We start from the raw sequence: 13,633 nt of genomic DNA, 5'->3' as shown, positions 1-13,633 counted from the left end.
CTATAAGCATATCAATCATCAGGGGAAACAGAATGTGAAGGAGAGAACTAAATTTATCAGAATTTCTCTCATGGTGACTAAAGTGTATAATTGGGAACATAACTTGGTAAGCTTCTGTCGGGGGGCATGGCTGACAGCATCAATCACATGGTGGTTGTGTAATCTTGTACAGGTTTCTGCATGTTTCCTCTTTTTAAACACGGAGCTTACCGTGAGTTTTCAGTGAAATAGAAAGTGCTCAAGATACGTTCTAGCACACACACAAAAATGAGCTAACAGCAACCACTACTACTAACATCATTTTGGCTGAACATACTATTACTGTTATTCTAATGAAGGTGGATCCACATAATACATGCAGACATTGAGAATTACAATTACATTGCTTGAGATACTAGAGGAAATGCTGAATGCAGTCAGCTAAACTAATTTTCTAATTTTCTGCTCACAGAGGCTCATATTTTCCTTAAAGAAAATATTAAGTAAATATTTAAAGAGCATTAGGTAGAACTGGTCCCGAGTTCTCAGTCCACCTAGGCTGCCTGCATATCTCAGTTGGTCTCTGCTTTAATGTATAATATTAGAGGAGGTTTTTGTTTCACTGTCCATCTGAGTAAGATTCCTTAAGAATGGATTCACACACTTTATATTAGCGAGATCCTTAATAACTGTCCCCCATTCATCTCCTCTACCTTCCTGTTGGATCATTTTCCCTCAAGAGAAAATCAGCATCAGATTTACTCACAGTTAAAAAGAAGAGTCATTCATCCAGGGAGGCTGTAAAGTTTGAAGCCCAATTCAATTCCCAAGGGAGCTATGCCACCCAACACACAGCGCAGTCTAGAAACTGGGATGGGAGGGGCCTACGTGAATTTGGTCTCAAGTCACTGGTCCCCAAAGCCCCTCATTGGGTAGGTGGGATGGGACACTGAGAAGCTGCAGTGGCCGCATGGTTCCTTGGACGACACTCACAATATGGGGAGACTGTCGGCTCATTCCAATCACGGTCCGGTTGATCCTTCTCAGCAGCCGTTCCATTACCAGCTGTATGTGCTTCGCCGTGGGGCCCTAAGGAGGAAACACACGGATGGGCACACTTCTGACTTGCTTCACTTTTCTTAAGGAAACCTTAGACAGTCGAGATTTCTCGTTCATCTCGTACTGGCTCTTGCCTACAAAACAGTCTCTTATCCTAAAGGGGGAAACATCGCAGAATGATACATAATGTTATTAAGGAATCTGCTTAACATCATTGGTTCTAACGTTTGAAAGATGAACATGGAGATGCAGGAGAAGAATGTCTCCCTAATAACCTAGATCGTCTGGACTCACTGAGAGTTCCCTGTAACTGCTCACAAAACAGTTTTGGGAGGACTCCCACTAGCATGAGGTACTGGGTCCTGACCCTGAGGAGATCAAGTCACCCAGGAAAATTAGCCACATGAATGGGAAGCAAAATGCAGATATACAAAGTTCTTGCCATCTTCTGTGTAGGAGGTTAAAAAAAAGAAGAAGAAATTCAAGTCAAGGACATTGTTATGGACTGAAGGTCTGCCTTCAAAATTTCTATGTTGAAGTTCTAACCCCCTAAGGTGATGGCATTTGGAGATGGAGCTTTGGGAGCGAAATCAAGTCATGAAGACAAAACCTGGGATTGATGGGTTAGTATCCTTTTAACAAGAGACATCCGAAAGCTTGCCCTACCAAGGAAAGGCTATGTGAGGACAAAGCTAGAAGGTGGCTGTCTGCAGGCCAGGAGAAGGTCCTCACCAGGACCCAACCATGCAGGCACGCTGACCTTGAACTTCCAGTCTTAGAACTATAAGAAATAAATCTATTGCTTAATCCACACAGCCTTCAGTATTTTATTAGAGCAGCTTGAGCAGACTAAGACAAGGAATTAACAATCTGACTCTGTCAAGTGTCTATGAGCAATTATTCAACTTTGCGGAGCCTTCAATATTCATAGCTACCAAAACAAAAAAAGAAAAGCTCCTATACAGTAATTAGCTAGGCTGATGCACCCAACACTGCCTCGTGAATGTTTTCTTTCTTTTTCCTTCTTGTGATTTGATGTTACATTCTTTCAGTTCCAACTTATCAATATTCAACTTGCCTTTTCAAAGCCAGTATCCATTCCTGCTTCTTGAAAGATAGTCTGAATCTCCTGCTTAATGCTTCCAACAACTAGATCATTGCTATTTCTGTACTTTTATTAAAACAGCAAGTATTATCAGTACCCCCTCTCTCCTACAATCCCTTCTTTCCTTCCTTGCTTTTTATTATTTCTTCGAATGAAAGTGACTCATAAAACCTGCCTCTCTGTGGGGTGTTGTGTTTTCCTCTATTTACATGAGTTCCATATGTTAGACCTCAGTAGGTGTGTCTGGTGTAGAGGCACCCTCTGAGTCTTTAACAAATTTACACTTCAGCAGGAGGGTTGGGGCTTAAATATAAATAAGCAAAACACAAAGGTTCCCCTGGAAGGTCAGTTTCATGAGAGGAGGGCTTGCTTCTCTTGTTCACCGCTGAAGACTCAGACCTTTCACAGTGTCCAGAGCACAGGGGCTGTGTAAGGAGTGTTTGTGAGTGGAATTTACAACTCAAGGATGGTAAGGGCCTTAAAACATAAGGACAGAATAAAGGCAGCTAGCAGAGTGTAGGAATTTGGGCAGCACTGCACTAACAACTACTTCATGGAGGTGCTTAATGCAACTGGACTCTGAAGAATGGGGAAAATGCGAAGATGTAGTTATAGGAAAACAGTAGGGAATACTGGGCTATAAAAAAAGGGACGCATAAGAATAAACTTCAGTAACGAGAGCCTGGAATGAGCCGAGATGGTATAGCAAGACACAGAGAATTAGTTTGTACATATAAATATGTCTAGGGACTTTATGTAGGAGATCTGGGTTTGATCCTTGGGTCAGGAAGATCCCCTGGAGAAGGAAATGGCAACCCACTCCAATATTCTTGCCTGGAGAATCCCATGGACAGAGGAGCCTGGCAGGCTACAGTCCATGGGGCTGCAAAGCATCGGACATGACTGAGCGACTAAACCACCACCCCCAGGGACTATAATGATGGTTCAGTGGTTAAGACTCTGAGCTTCCACTGCAGGGGGAATGGGTTAGATCCTTGGAATTAAGATCATGCATGCTGCATGGCTCAGCCAAATAAGAGATATTATCTAAAAAAAAAAAAGAGTAGAAAACACCATTTAGGTTTCAGAAGGAAGGATCAGCATCAGAGAGTATATATGGAGAACTTCTCAGAAGCTCAAGAATAGGTACAATAGTGCTGTCAGGTACCAAAGGCATAAGAGGGTAGAGGTTTCTACCTAACAAGCCTACACAGAGCTCTGGTTCTGAAAAGTTCCCATAGAGACCTCAGCGATGGTCAAACTCGGCTGGCCAGGAAAATCAGCCAGCAGCGGCCCCCATAGCAGGCAGACCTCCCCAGACCTAGATTTGCCTGGTAGGTTCTAGCCAGGAGAAGCCTCCCTAAACACCTCTAAAGTGGGTACCACCTAGATTCTCAACTGCCTGGGATGAGCAGGGCCGCACAGCTGTTCCTGTCCCCAACCACGGGACCAGTGTGAGCTGTGCTCCACATCAGGGACTCTTGAACTCACCACATCCTTCCTGTCCAGAACCTCCAGGAGGTAGCTTAGAAGCTGTGAGCTGGCCTCGTGGTCAGGCTTGCTGGAGTTGTCGTCTAACTGGCCGCTGAGCTGGTCTATCAGCAGAGCAAGCAGCACATCCCTGCACTCTGCGGGCGAGAAGGCAGACCACTCACCAGCTGTTGGAGCATCCCTCCACACGGCCTGGCTCCTTCCTACAGCCCCCTCTCTGCCTGTCCCTCCAGCTCTCAGCTCTGGACTCAGCCCTGCAGGGGCTCCTCCGGGCTACCCGGGAGAATGTGATTTTTAGGCACGGAAGTTCAGCCCTCTACCTTGACCTTAAATGCAAAGGAAATCCTACCGAGTGTGTAGTCCCATGTTCATAAAGTATTTAACAATGTCTTTAGCTTTTGGGGGGGGCGGGGGTGGAGCTTCCTTTGCCTCAGATGGTAAAGAGTGTGCCTGCAACATAGGAGACCGGGGTTCAATCCCTGGGTTGGGAAGATCCCTTGGAGAAGGGGGAATGGCAACCCACTCCAGTATTCTTGCCTGGAAAATCCCAGGGACAGAGGAGTCTGGCAGGCTGCAGTCCATGGGGTCACAAAAGCTGGGTACAACTGAGCGACTAACACAGAGCTTTTTTTTCTTTTTAACGGCATATAACTTGAAAAAAAAAAAAAAAAGACTAGGACTTCCCCGGAGGTGCAGTGATGAAGACTGCCTTCCAGTGCAGAGGGGTGTTGATTCAATCCCTATCAGGGAGTTAAGATCCCACACGCCTTGAGGCAAAAAAAAAAAAAAAAAAAACCCTCAGAAGCCCTATTATAACAAGTTCAATAAAAGACTTAAAAATTTTTTTTAAATAAAATAAAATTTAAAAAGGCCAACTTAGGGATTCCCTGCCATTCCAGTGGTTAGGACTCAGAGCTTCCACCGCAGGGTACACAGGTTTGATCCCTGGTCAGGAAACTAAGATCCCACAAGCCACACGGTGCCACACACACACACACACACACACACACAAAAGGCCAACGTGGTATTTGTAAGCTAAGTTATAAGAAATTAATAAACTAAGCAAGTTATATGCTTTTAATTTTTTGACATGTTCCACCGAATGGATAAAATATACTAAAAAATTCCTATGAACACTAAGCTTCATCAGCACATATCAGTGAGTTTCACAGACATTCTTTTCATGCTTTTGCAGATACCTGGACTTCATACAGGAAGGTGCTATCTTTCCACTATGTCTTCTTTCTGGGAACTTCATGATGATAAAATATTATTCTGATAAGTCCAGATATTCTGGGCATGAACAGAAACGACTGTGAACAGTGATACTACTTCCTCTGTTGGAATTATGCAGTGCATCCTTGCTCTTTGGCTCAAATACCTCATCTTCATGGTCTCATTTATGCTTTCCACATCCTTAGAGGCAGAAGTTATCACAGCATAATAAGAGGTTGACTAATACTAGATTTTCTACTTAAGAGAACTCACTAGCTTTCTGCACTCCCCCGACCATGTCCCTGAAACAGCTGAAATGTCGGAGCACAAATTCAGAGGCTTAGAAAATATCAGAGCCAAAAAACACTGCTGATTTGATCTAGTGCAAGTCCATCCTTCCATAGAAACAGAAGCTGAGACTTACGAGATGGTCCTTTGTTTGTCTGAAGTTATATAACTAGCCTGGGGCAAAGTCAAGAGGATTCTCTCACCAACCTACTCAACTTTTCCTGCTTCTGAGGTACCCTGGTGGTCCTTGGACCCTCCATCCAATACACACAGCATGAATCACTCACTGGGACTCCCTGACCTGGTGGTAGCTTCAAAAACAGCTCCCACAGCTGGCCAACCCTGACGAGTCTTGGATTTACTGGGAAAGGACCAGGTATGGGACCTCCTTCCCATGTCAACTTTGGGGCAGGAACACAGTGACTTACACCTGATGGCTACTTGCTTGACTAGTTACAAAATGAAGAGTCTTTTATCAGTGTAAGAGTTTTCTTCCCTTGGTGCCCTCCTCCACTCCTAGCAGTAAGATGGTAATCTGGCTCCCCCACAGCTCCCCCCAAACCTCTCTGATTTATAGTGATTGCCACTACTCCCACCAAGGTCAGTGTTTTGCCACTGATGTGACATGACTGGGCATGGAGTGAAGGAGAAATGTGCATAACCTGCTCTGCTGAGCAAGTACAAGCAGCAAGAAGTCCATCACTGCCCCGGAGCATCACTGTATCCCAGCCACAGGGTACCACCGACCCACAGCATCACTGCCCCATGCCATGACATCATGGTACCACTGCCTGCCCCGGTCCCTGGTTATTGATATTATACTCCATGTCTAGGTCAAAGGAGATGCATTTGTTTAAAAGGACCATCTTTCCTGCTTGCTTGTTGCTTTCTGGGGTTTGTATTTTGAGGACAAAGTTTGATAATTAATGCAACATTTGCTATAGAATTAAACATTAAAGAACACATGATTTTGCTCTTTCATGGAGCTAGGTGAAATGCTGAACTGATTTCACCTTCTCCTTAAAACCAATTTCCCAGGAAGTGCTTAAGTATCACCAAGGACATAATTAATTTTTTTTTTTAAAGGCAGCATTGGCTGAGGAAGACAATTTCCGTAAGCAGCCATTTTTGCTGGAGACTCACCTGACTGCTGGAAAAGATTGCTCTCTACTATCTTAGTCATGCAGTTCAGTTTCTGGCGAACTAAGTGGTTGTCAGGGATGCTCTGGATGAATTTGCAGAAGAGCACACTAGAAGAGAAACCCAGGTAGTCAGTGGTTTTATCCTGCCTTGTTGAAGGGAATAAGCTCTTCCTCTCTCGTGGGAGATTATTTGGGTGTGGAGAGGTTGACCTGGAATTCTCTCTTCAATGAGCTGATAGTCGGTCTCTAAGAAGCCAAGGAGAGGCTATATTCTGCGTTCACTCTAGGGCTCAGCTGGGGAGCTGATCTGCCTAACCTTCCAGGTCCATCACTGCTTTGCATACCTGTCTTTATACTCAATTTCTGCAAAAGCCTTTTCTGGCTAATTCCACCCCAGTGTCAATCACCATCTGACCTGGCATTCCTGGGGTATATAGGTGTATGGTTGGAAGCATATTATTATGTATTTTTTTCCTATAGTTAATTTTATGTCTTTGCATTTTGTTTCTTTGGAGAAGGTGCAAACCTCTCTCAAGGGCCTTTATCTTCCCCAGAACTGAGCACAGAAAGGTGTTCAGTCCATACGTGTCCATACATGTTAGAAGAATCACAGCATGTGTAGTAATCCAAGCTGAAGCTGAGCAGGGGAGTTGCATCTCCTATTAAGAAATAACAGGAACTTCCCTGGTGGTCCAGTGGTTAAGAATCTGCCTTGCAATGCAGGGGATGCTGGTTCAATCCCTGGTCAAGGAACTAAGATCCCACATGCTACGGAGCAACTAAGACAGAGTTTTCTGGAGCCCATGTGACACAACCAGAGAAGCCTGAGTGCCACCAGTAAGATCCAAGACAGCCAAATAAATTTTTTTTTTTTTTTAAAGAAACAGTAGTTTTTGGCTATTTACCTGAGTTCAATAGGATCGAACACAAGTTTGACGTCATTAATGATGCTAGGAAGGTACTTCAAGGCTGCCCCCTGCAAGAAAAACAAAAAGGCAGATTCAGTCGTCAAGCAGGACAGATACAGAATTTCCTGCATGATCCCAAGAAGAAATGACTACTGCTGGGAAACAGGAAACTAGACACGAATGTTCTTGTGATGAAGAAAGCTAGTATTGCTAACACATGATCTCCCATCATCTTTTTCTTAAAAAAATCTGGACAGACAGCTTTCCATTGTCTGTTTAGAATTCATTTTCCTATCCAAAGAGGTAATCAAAACCTTGACATTTCCCTCACAAAGTTGCTAAAGAGAGGAGAAAATAAAGTTCAGATCTGAGTCCTTCGGGATTACATATTTTACATTTAAAAAACTGCTAAGGATGATGATGATGGAGACTTTGGGCTTCTGGGGAGAAGGGAAGCCCTAAGAAGAAAGCCTGCTGCTTGAATCATTATCAAGATCAATTGGCTAAATTCACAGAGGCCATAAAAGCCACGCAAGGGATGTCTAAAAGGGCAGCTTGTCATCTTTGGGAAAATGTCTATTTAGGTCTTCTACCCATTTTTTGATTGGGGTGTTTGGTTTTTTGATATTGAGGTGAATGAGCTGTTTTGTTTATTTAGGAAATTATCCCTTGCATGTTGCATTGTTTGCAAATATTTTCTCCCATCCTGTGGGTTGTCTTTTTGCTTTCTTTGCGGTTTCCTTTGCTATGCAAAAGCCTTTTAGTTTGATTAGGTCCCACTTGTTTATTTTTCCTTTTATTTCTTTTGCCTTGGGAGACTGATCTAAGAAAATACTGCTGCGATTTATGTCAGATAATGTTTTGCCTATGTTCTCTTCTAGAATTTTCAGGTGCCATGGATATTTAGGCATAATTAGGCACATGCAAAGATGCTCAACATCACTGATAATTACAGAAAAGAAAATCCAATGAGATATTATCTCACACAGGTCAGAAGTCTATAAACAATAAATGCTGGTGAGGGTGTGGAGAAAAGGAACACTCCTACACTGTTGGTAGGAACGAAAATTGGTACAACCACTGTGAAAAACAGCATGGAGGTTCCTCAAAAAAACAAAAAATAGAGTTACCATATCATCCAGCAATCCCACTCCTGGGCGTCTACCCAGAAGAAACAAAAACTCAAATCTGAAAAGATACATGCACCCCAGTGTTCACAGCAACACTATTCACAATAGTCAAAAGATGGAAACAACCTAAGTGTCCACCAACAGAGGATTGATAAAGATGTGCTATGTATGTACGTATGTGCATCTGTGTGTGTGTGTGTAATGGAATACTGTAAGTGTTAGGCACTCAGTCATGTTCAACTCTTTGCTGTCCCATGGACTGTAGCCCGCCAGGCTCCTCTGTCCATGAAGTTCTCTAGGCAAGAGTACTGGAGTGGTTATCACTTCCTTCTCCGATAATGAAGTATTACTCAGCCATAAAAAGACAAATATCATATGATACCATTTATATGTGGCATCTAACAATAACATAAATGAATTTATTTATAAAACAGAAACAGATTCACAGACATAGAAAAAAACTTACAGTAATCAAAGGGGAGAGGGTAGGAAGGGATAAATTAGGATTAACAGATATATGTCATCATATATAAAGTAGATAACAACAAGGACCTGCTGTATAGCATAGGGAACTATATTCAATATCTTATAATAACCTGTAATGAAAAAGAATCAGAAAAAAATACATATGTATAACTGAATCACTTTTCTGTACACCTGAAACTAATCCAAGATCGTAAATCAACTCTACTTCAATAAAAATAGGTAGCTTGTCTTTGGGAAATGAACATTTGAAAATACAAATGTACATAAAAGTGAATACAGAGGGATTTCCCCTTTACTTTCTACAAGTCATTCTAAAATTAACAAGTTTTCCATGAATGAGGATTATTTTTTTTTAAATCATGCACTGCAAGTTTTCATTCCCCAGAACATCCTCACCCACAGTATTAAGAGTAGCCCAAGCTGACCTTGATCTTGACAGCTTCTTCCAGAGGCCTGTCCATCAGTGAATTGAAAGCAAGAAATAACTGGCGGATTGAATTACTAAATTCATCTCCATCTTCACTTTGGCCATAAAATCTTAACAGGAAAAAAAAAAGCCAGTCAGATATTCCATCTTTAAAAGACATTTTTCAATAGCTTTGTTGCCTGCATGATGCTAGAGGCCCATGCCTCACTTGTCACCTCTTCACACTGTGCACGGAGCCATCACAAGTGCTCTAACTAAGTTGGTTCAGGGAGGGGCCCCGAAGCTGGGAAGTCATCACCACCTGGACAAAAGGAAGGCAGTGATTTGTATGTCAAGTCCTACAACAGAGCTCTCCTCCTGGTCCCCTGGAGCTGTTTGAAGGCCAGTCTTGGTGATGTCCTCCATCCTAGTGGCATGTGGGCATTCCTAGAACAGAGTGGGGAACAGCCAGAAGCTGCTTTGCCTCAAGTAGCAGATGAGCCCTGCCTACAAGTACACCATCTTCAGCTCATTAGAACAATGTCCAATAAGCAGGGGACTTTCTCAGCTACCTAGACCGACAGCTCAGTCTGGCCACCTCCTGTCCTCCAACCCTTCCTCTCTCTCACCTCTTCTAATCATTCTATCTAATCACTCTGCCACTTGAATCATTCTGTCTCATCACACCAAGATCATTTGTGCTGAAGTTTCAGACAACAGGTAGGAAAGTTCTTCAACCCAGAAATGATCTGAAACCAATCTAATCTGTGAGTCCAGTTAGCATTCTTCTATCTACTGACCTGGCCAACCTGCTCCACAACAGGGCCCTCACTGCACACAGGCCACCTTGGTCTTCACTGATATCGTGCTTCATTTGTTGCTTTTTAAATTAAAAAAAAACAAAACTTTTGGCCATGCTGTGAGGCACGTGAGATCCTAGTTCCCCTACCAGGGATCAAATACACCTGCATCAGAAGCTCGGACTCTTAACTGCTGGATCTCCAGGGGAGTCCCTGATTTGTGCTTAAGTAAGGTATCCTGCTTGTCTATCAACTGAAAAGTTGGTTTTTCTCCTAAGTAGAAATCAGAAGGTTCATGTATCAAGAAACACAAAAGTACCGAAACTGTAGTCCAAGTGTACCTACGCTGGGTGGCCATCTTACCACCAAGTGGTCAAGAGCAGGGATGGTTTGGACTTGGAATTTTATACACACACCCAAATATACATGCATATACGTATTTATATTAGTCTCCTCCATTCACCTATAACCTACATGGTACTTATGGAATGTGAACTCCTCTGAAAATTATTCAGAGGGTTCCTGCTAATTCTCAATTCATTCATTCTGCAGAACTGGAAAAGAACTTTATTTGCAATTTAGTCCATTAAGTATGGATGTTTGCACATGTTCAAAATGAACATGTGCAAAACAGAACTCACTTGATTTTCCTGCTCATCTTTAAATAGTCCACGTCTTGGCAAGTAGCACACCAAACCTAGAACTTATCTACAATTCTTCTCTCTCATTCTCCCACCCATTCTAACAGCAAGTCCTATGATCTCTTATCCCTAAATCAGTCCACTCTCTGCAACTCATAGGAGACAGACCCACTGGATCTCACATTTGAACTATAACAGCCTACTGGAGGGAGGGTCAAGAGGGAGGGGATATATGTATACATTACAGCTGATTTACATTGCTGAAACTAACACAACACTGTAAAACAATTTCCCTCCAATTAAAAAAAGAAAAAAAGACTAGAACTTAAAACACAACAAAAAACAGCCTATTAAATGGTCACCCAGGTTTCACTCTTAACCCCTGGCAATCTATTCTCCACCTAAGAGATGAGATGATCTTGTATTGGTTTGGCCAAACAGTCAGTTCAAGTTTTTCCACAGCATCCTACAGAAAAACCTAAATGAACTTTTTGGCCAACTTAGTAAAATGTAAGCCAGATATTACTACCTCTCTAATTAAAACCCTTTAGTGGTTTCCCATCACACCTGGAATGAAATCTGAACTCCTTAGGATGACCTAGAAGGTCTTCATCATGCATCACTGCCTGCGAGGCTCCATCCTCCCATTCTGGATCTCTGTGCTCCAGCAACAGTGGCTTCTCCCGATTCCTCCCACAGGTCACTCAGTGACCCTCAGAACACTTGCCATAGCTGTTCCTGCTCCCCACACTTCTCTTACCTAAGACTTTCAGAGGCCAGCTCCTTGTCTTTCAGTCTCAACTCAAACGCCAGCCACCGGAGAAGTTTCTCCCACCAGCTCAGCTCAATGAGCCTTCCCAGGTCACTGTCACATCAATGCCTTCCCTCCTAGCTTTTATCGATCTGAGATATCTTGCGGGTTTCTTTATTATCTGCCTCCCTGACCTTGAGGTAACCCACAAGCATCACTGGAGCAGGAACCTCGTCTCATCTGTGCTAGACCCCCAACACCCAGAGCATCCTATGTTTGTGACTTAAAAAAGGAACTATGGACTTCTCTGGGAGTCCAATGGTTAAGACTTCACCCTCCAACATTGGGGGTGTGAGTTCAATCCCTAGTCAGGGAGCTAAGATTCCCACATGCCCTGAGGCCAAACACCAAAACATAAAACAGAAGCATATTGTAACAAATTCAATAGAGACAAAAAAAAATTATTAATTAATTAAAAAGGGACTAACATGAGATTGCAGGATTAAAACCAACATTCTCAGTGTCCTATTGCATCTATAAAATCCAAGCGATCAAAAACAACAAAATTCTGTAAAGCAATTATCCTTCAATAAAAAAAATAAATTAAAAAAAAATCCAAGCAATTGGAGAATATAGATTGCCAGACTCTCTGTCCCAGCTTAAGCTCTTATTTAGAATGAGAAAACATCGGGGGAAAAATAATCATAAACAGGCCATATGGGCCTAAGTTCAACACAGTCACTCTCTTAGTTTCATGGGTTAATAACTTGGCCTTTCCACTGTTATCATGCAATCTGACGTTGAAAATGATGAACACGATGTTGTTGTTCAGTCACTCAGTCGTGTCCAGCTCTTTGCGACCCCATGGACCGTAGCATGCAATGTCTCCCTGTCCTTCATCTCCCAGAGTTTGCTCAAACTCATGTCCATTGAGTCAGTGATGCCATCCAACCGTCTCGTCCTCTGTCGTACCCTTCTCCCCCTGCCTTCAATCTTTTCCAGCATCAGGGTCTTTTCCAATGAGTCAGCTCTTCGCATCAGATGGCCAAAGTATTGGAGCTTCAGCATCAGTCCTTCCATATTCAGGACTAACTTCCTTTAGGATTGACTGGTTTGACCTCCTTGCAGTCCAAGGGACTCTCAAGAGTCTTCTCCAACACCACAGTTTGAAAGTATCAATTCTTTGGCACTCAGCCTTCTTTATGGTCCAACTATCACACCCATATATGACTACAGGAAAAATCATAGCTTTGACTAGACGGACCTTTGTTGGCAAAGTTAAGAGTGAAAGAACATGACGGGCTGGATGCAACGAAACATTATGAAGGGTAAAAGAGTCAGTGGATCATTAATGGAAATCGTTTTTAAAAATTTCATCAATTAAGGTTTTCTTTTTATGTTTTTATGAGGATTCTTATTTCTGGACATCAGGGTTTGGTTTGCTATACAAACTTTTAGCTAAGGGAAAGTTTCCTCAGTAGGACATCCTAACCAAATATGTGGAAATTCATCATTAATTATGAAATACAAATACCAATCGATAAAAGATCATCTGAAAAGACTAACAGAGGGTGAGTGTTAGTGCTAAGGGAACACCGCTAGCTTCTGCTAGGGAAGAAAGAGTTGTCATTTATCCAGCTCAACTTTTTAGTCATTAAACATGTTTATAAACCATAAAAATGTACAAATTCACTGTAGAAACTTTAATAAAATGCAGATAAAAAATAAACCTACTTAAAGTCCTCTTATCTACAGTTTTACTATGAAAATTTTAGCATTTATGCATCCAGTCCTAAATTATTTTTGAAATTGTGATATTATGTTTTCTACCTTAGTTTTGAACCTATCAGAGTTATCTTGCCTCATTCAAATACCCTACATTTGAAAGGCTGCAATATACATACCGTAACATTCATCTTTGTTCATACCTGATGGATTTCTTTTCATTAGATAAATTTTTAGATGGTTTATCACTGGACAAATGTGATACCTTCCTGTGCTTTGCGTGTATATGTTTGATTTTATTCACAGTGCCCAATTTCCATCCTTAAAGAGTTTATATTCCTATCAGCTTTAAAACACATGGCTAAATTTGTCCACTCTTGCCAAAGGATAAATATTTTTCACCTTTATCAAATGTAGAGGTAAAGATGGTGTGTGTATTACGTTTTAATAGTATAAATTTTTTTTAAATTTAACTGACCACTTGTTTTCTTTTGTAAATTATATTTT

At 42.0% G+C, this 13,633-nt stretch overlaps 1 protein-coding gene across 6 annotated transcripts in view; it reads right to left on the bottom strand.

Moving 5' to 3' along the window:
* DOCK5 (dedicator of cytokinesis 5) overlaps positions 1 to 13,633 on the bottom strand; it is a 261,149-nt gene that overhangs the window by 69,091 nt on the left and 178,425 nt on the right. For all 6 annotated transcript variants that reach the window (XR_014060920.1, XM_081516237.1, XM_081516228.1 and 3 more), the window contains 5 exons: positions 9,229 to 9,340; positions 7,185 to 7,255; positions 6,281 to 6,387; positions 3,635 to 3,771; positions 973 to 1,068 (listed from right to left, as the gene is read on the bottom strand). Coding sequence is in view for 5 of the 6 variants with exons in the window: in XM_081516237.1 (XP_081372363.1) it covers positions 973 to 1,068; positions 3,635 to 3,771; positions 6,281 to 6,387; positions 7,185 to 7,255; positions 9,229 to 9,340 (523 nt within the window). In the remaining variant the exon portion in view is untranslated. The remainder of the gene's footprint in view (positions 1 to 972; positions 1,069 to 3,634; positions 3,772 to 6,280; positions 6,388 to 7,184; positions 7,256 to 9,228; positions 9,341 to 13,633) is intronic.

This window comes from Giraffa tippelskirchi, chromosome 1 (genome assembly GCF_054371585.1).
Source record: "Giraffa tippelskirchi isolate mGirTip1 chromosome 1, T2T-mGirTip1v1.2.pri, whole genome shotgun sequence".
Taxonomy (NCBI): domain Eukaryota; kingdom Metazoa; phylum Chordata; class Mammalia; order Artiodactyla; family Giraffidae; genus Giraffa; species Giraffa tippelskirchi.
The sequence above is the reverse complement of the archived record's forward strand: the minus strand, read 5'-3'. Positions and strand labels throughout refer to the sequence as shown.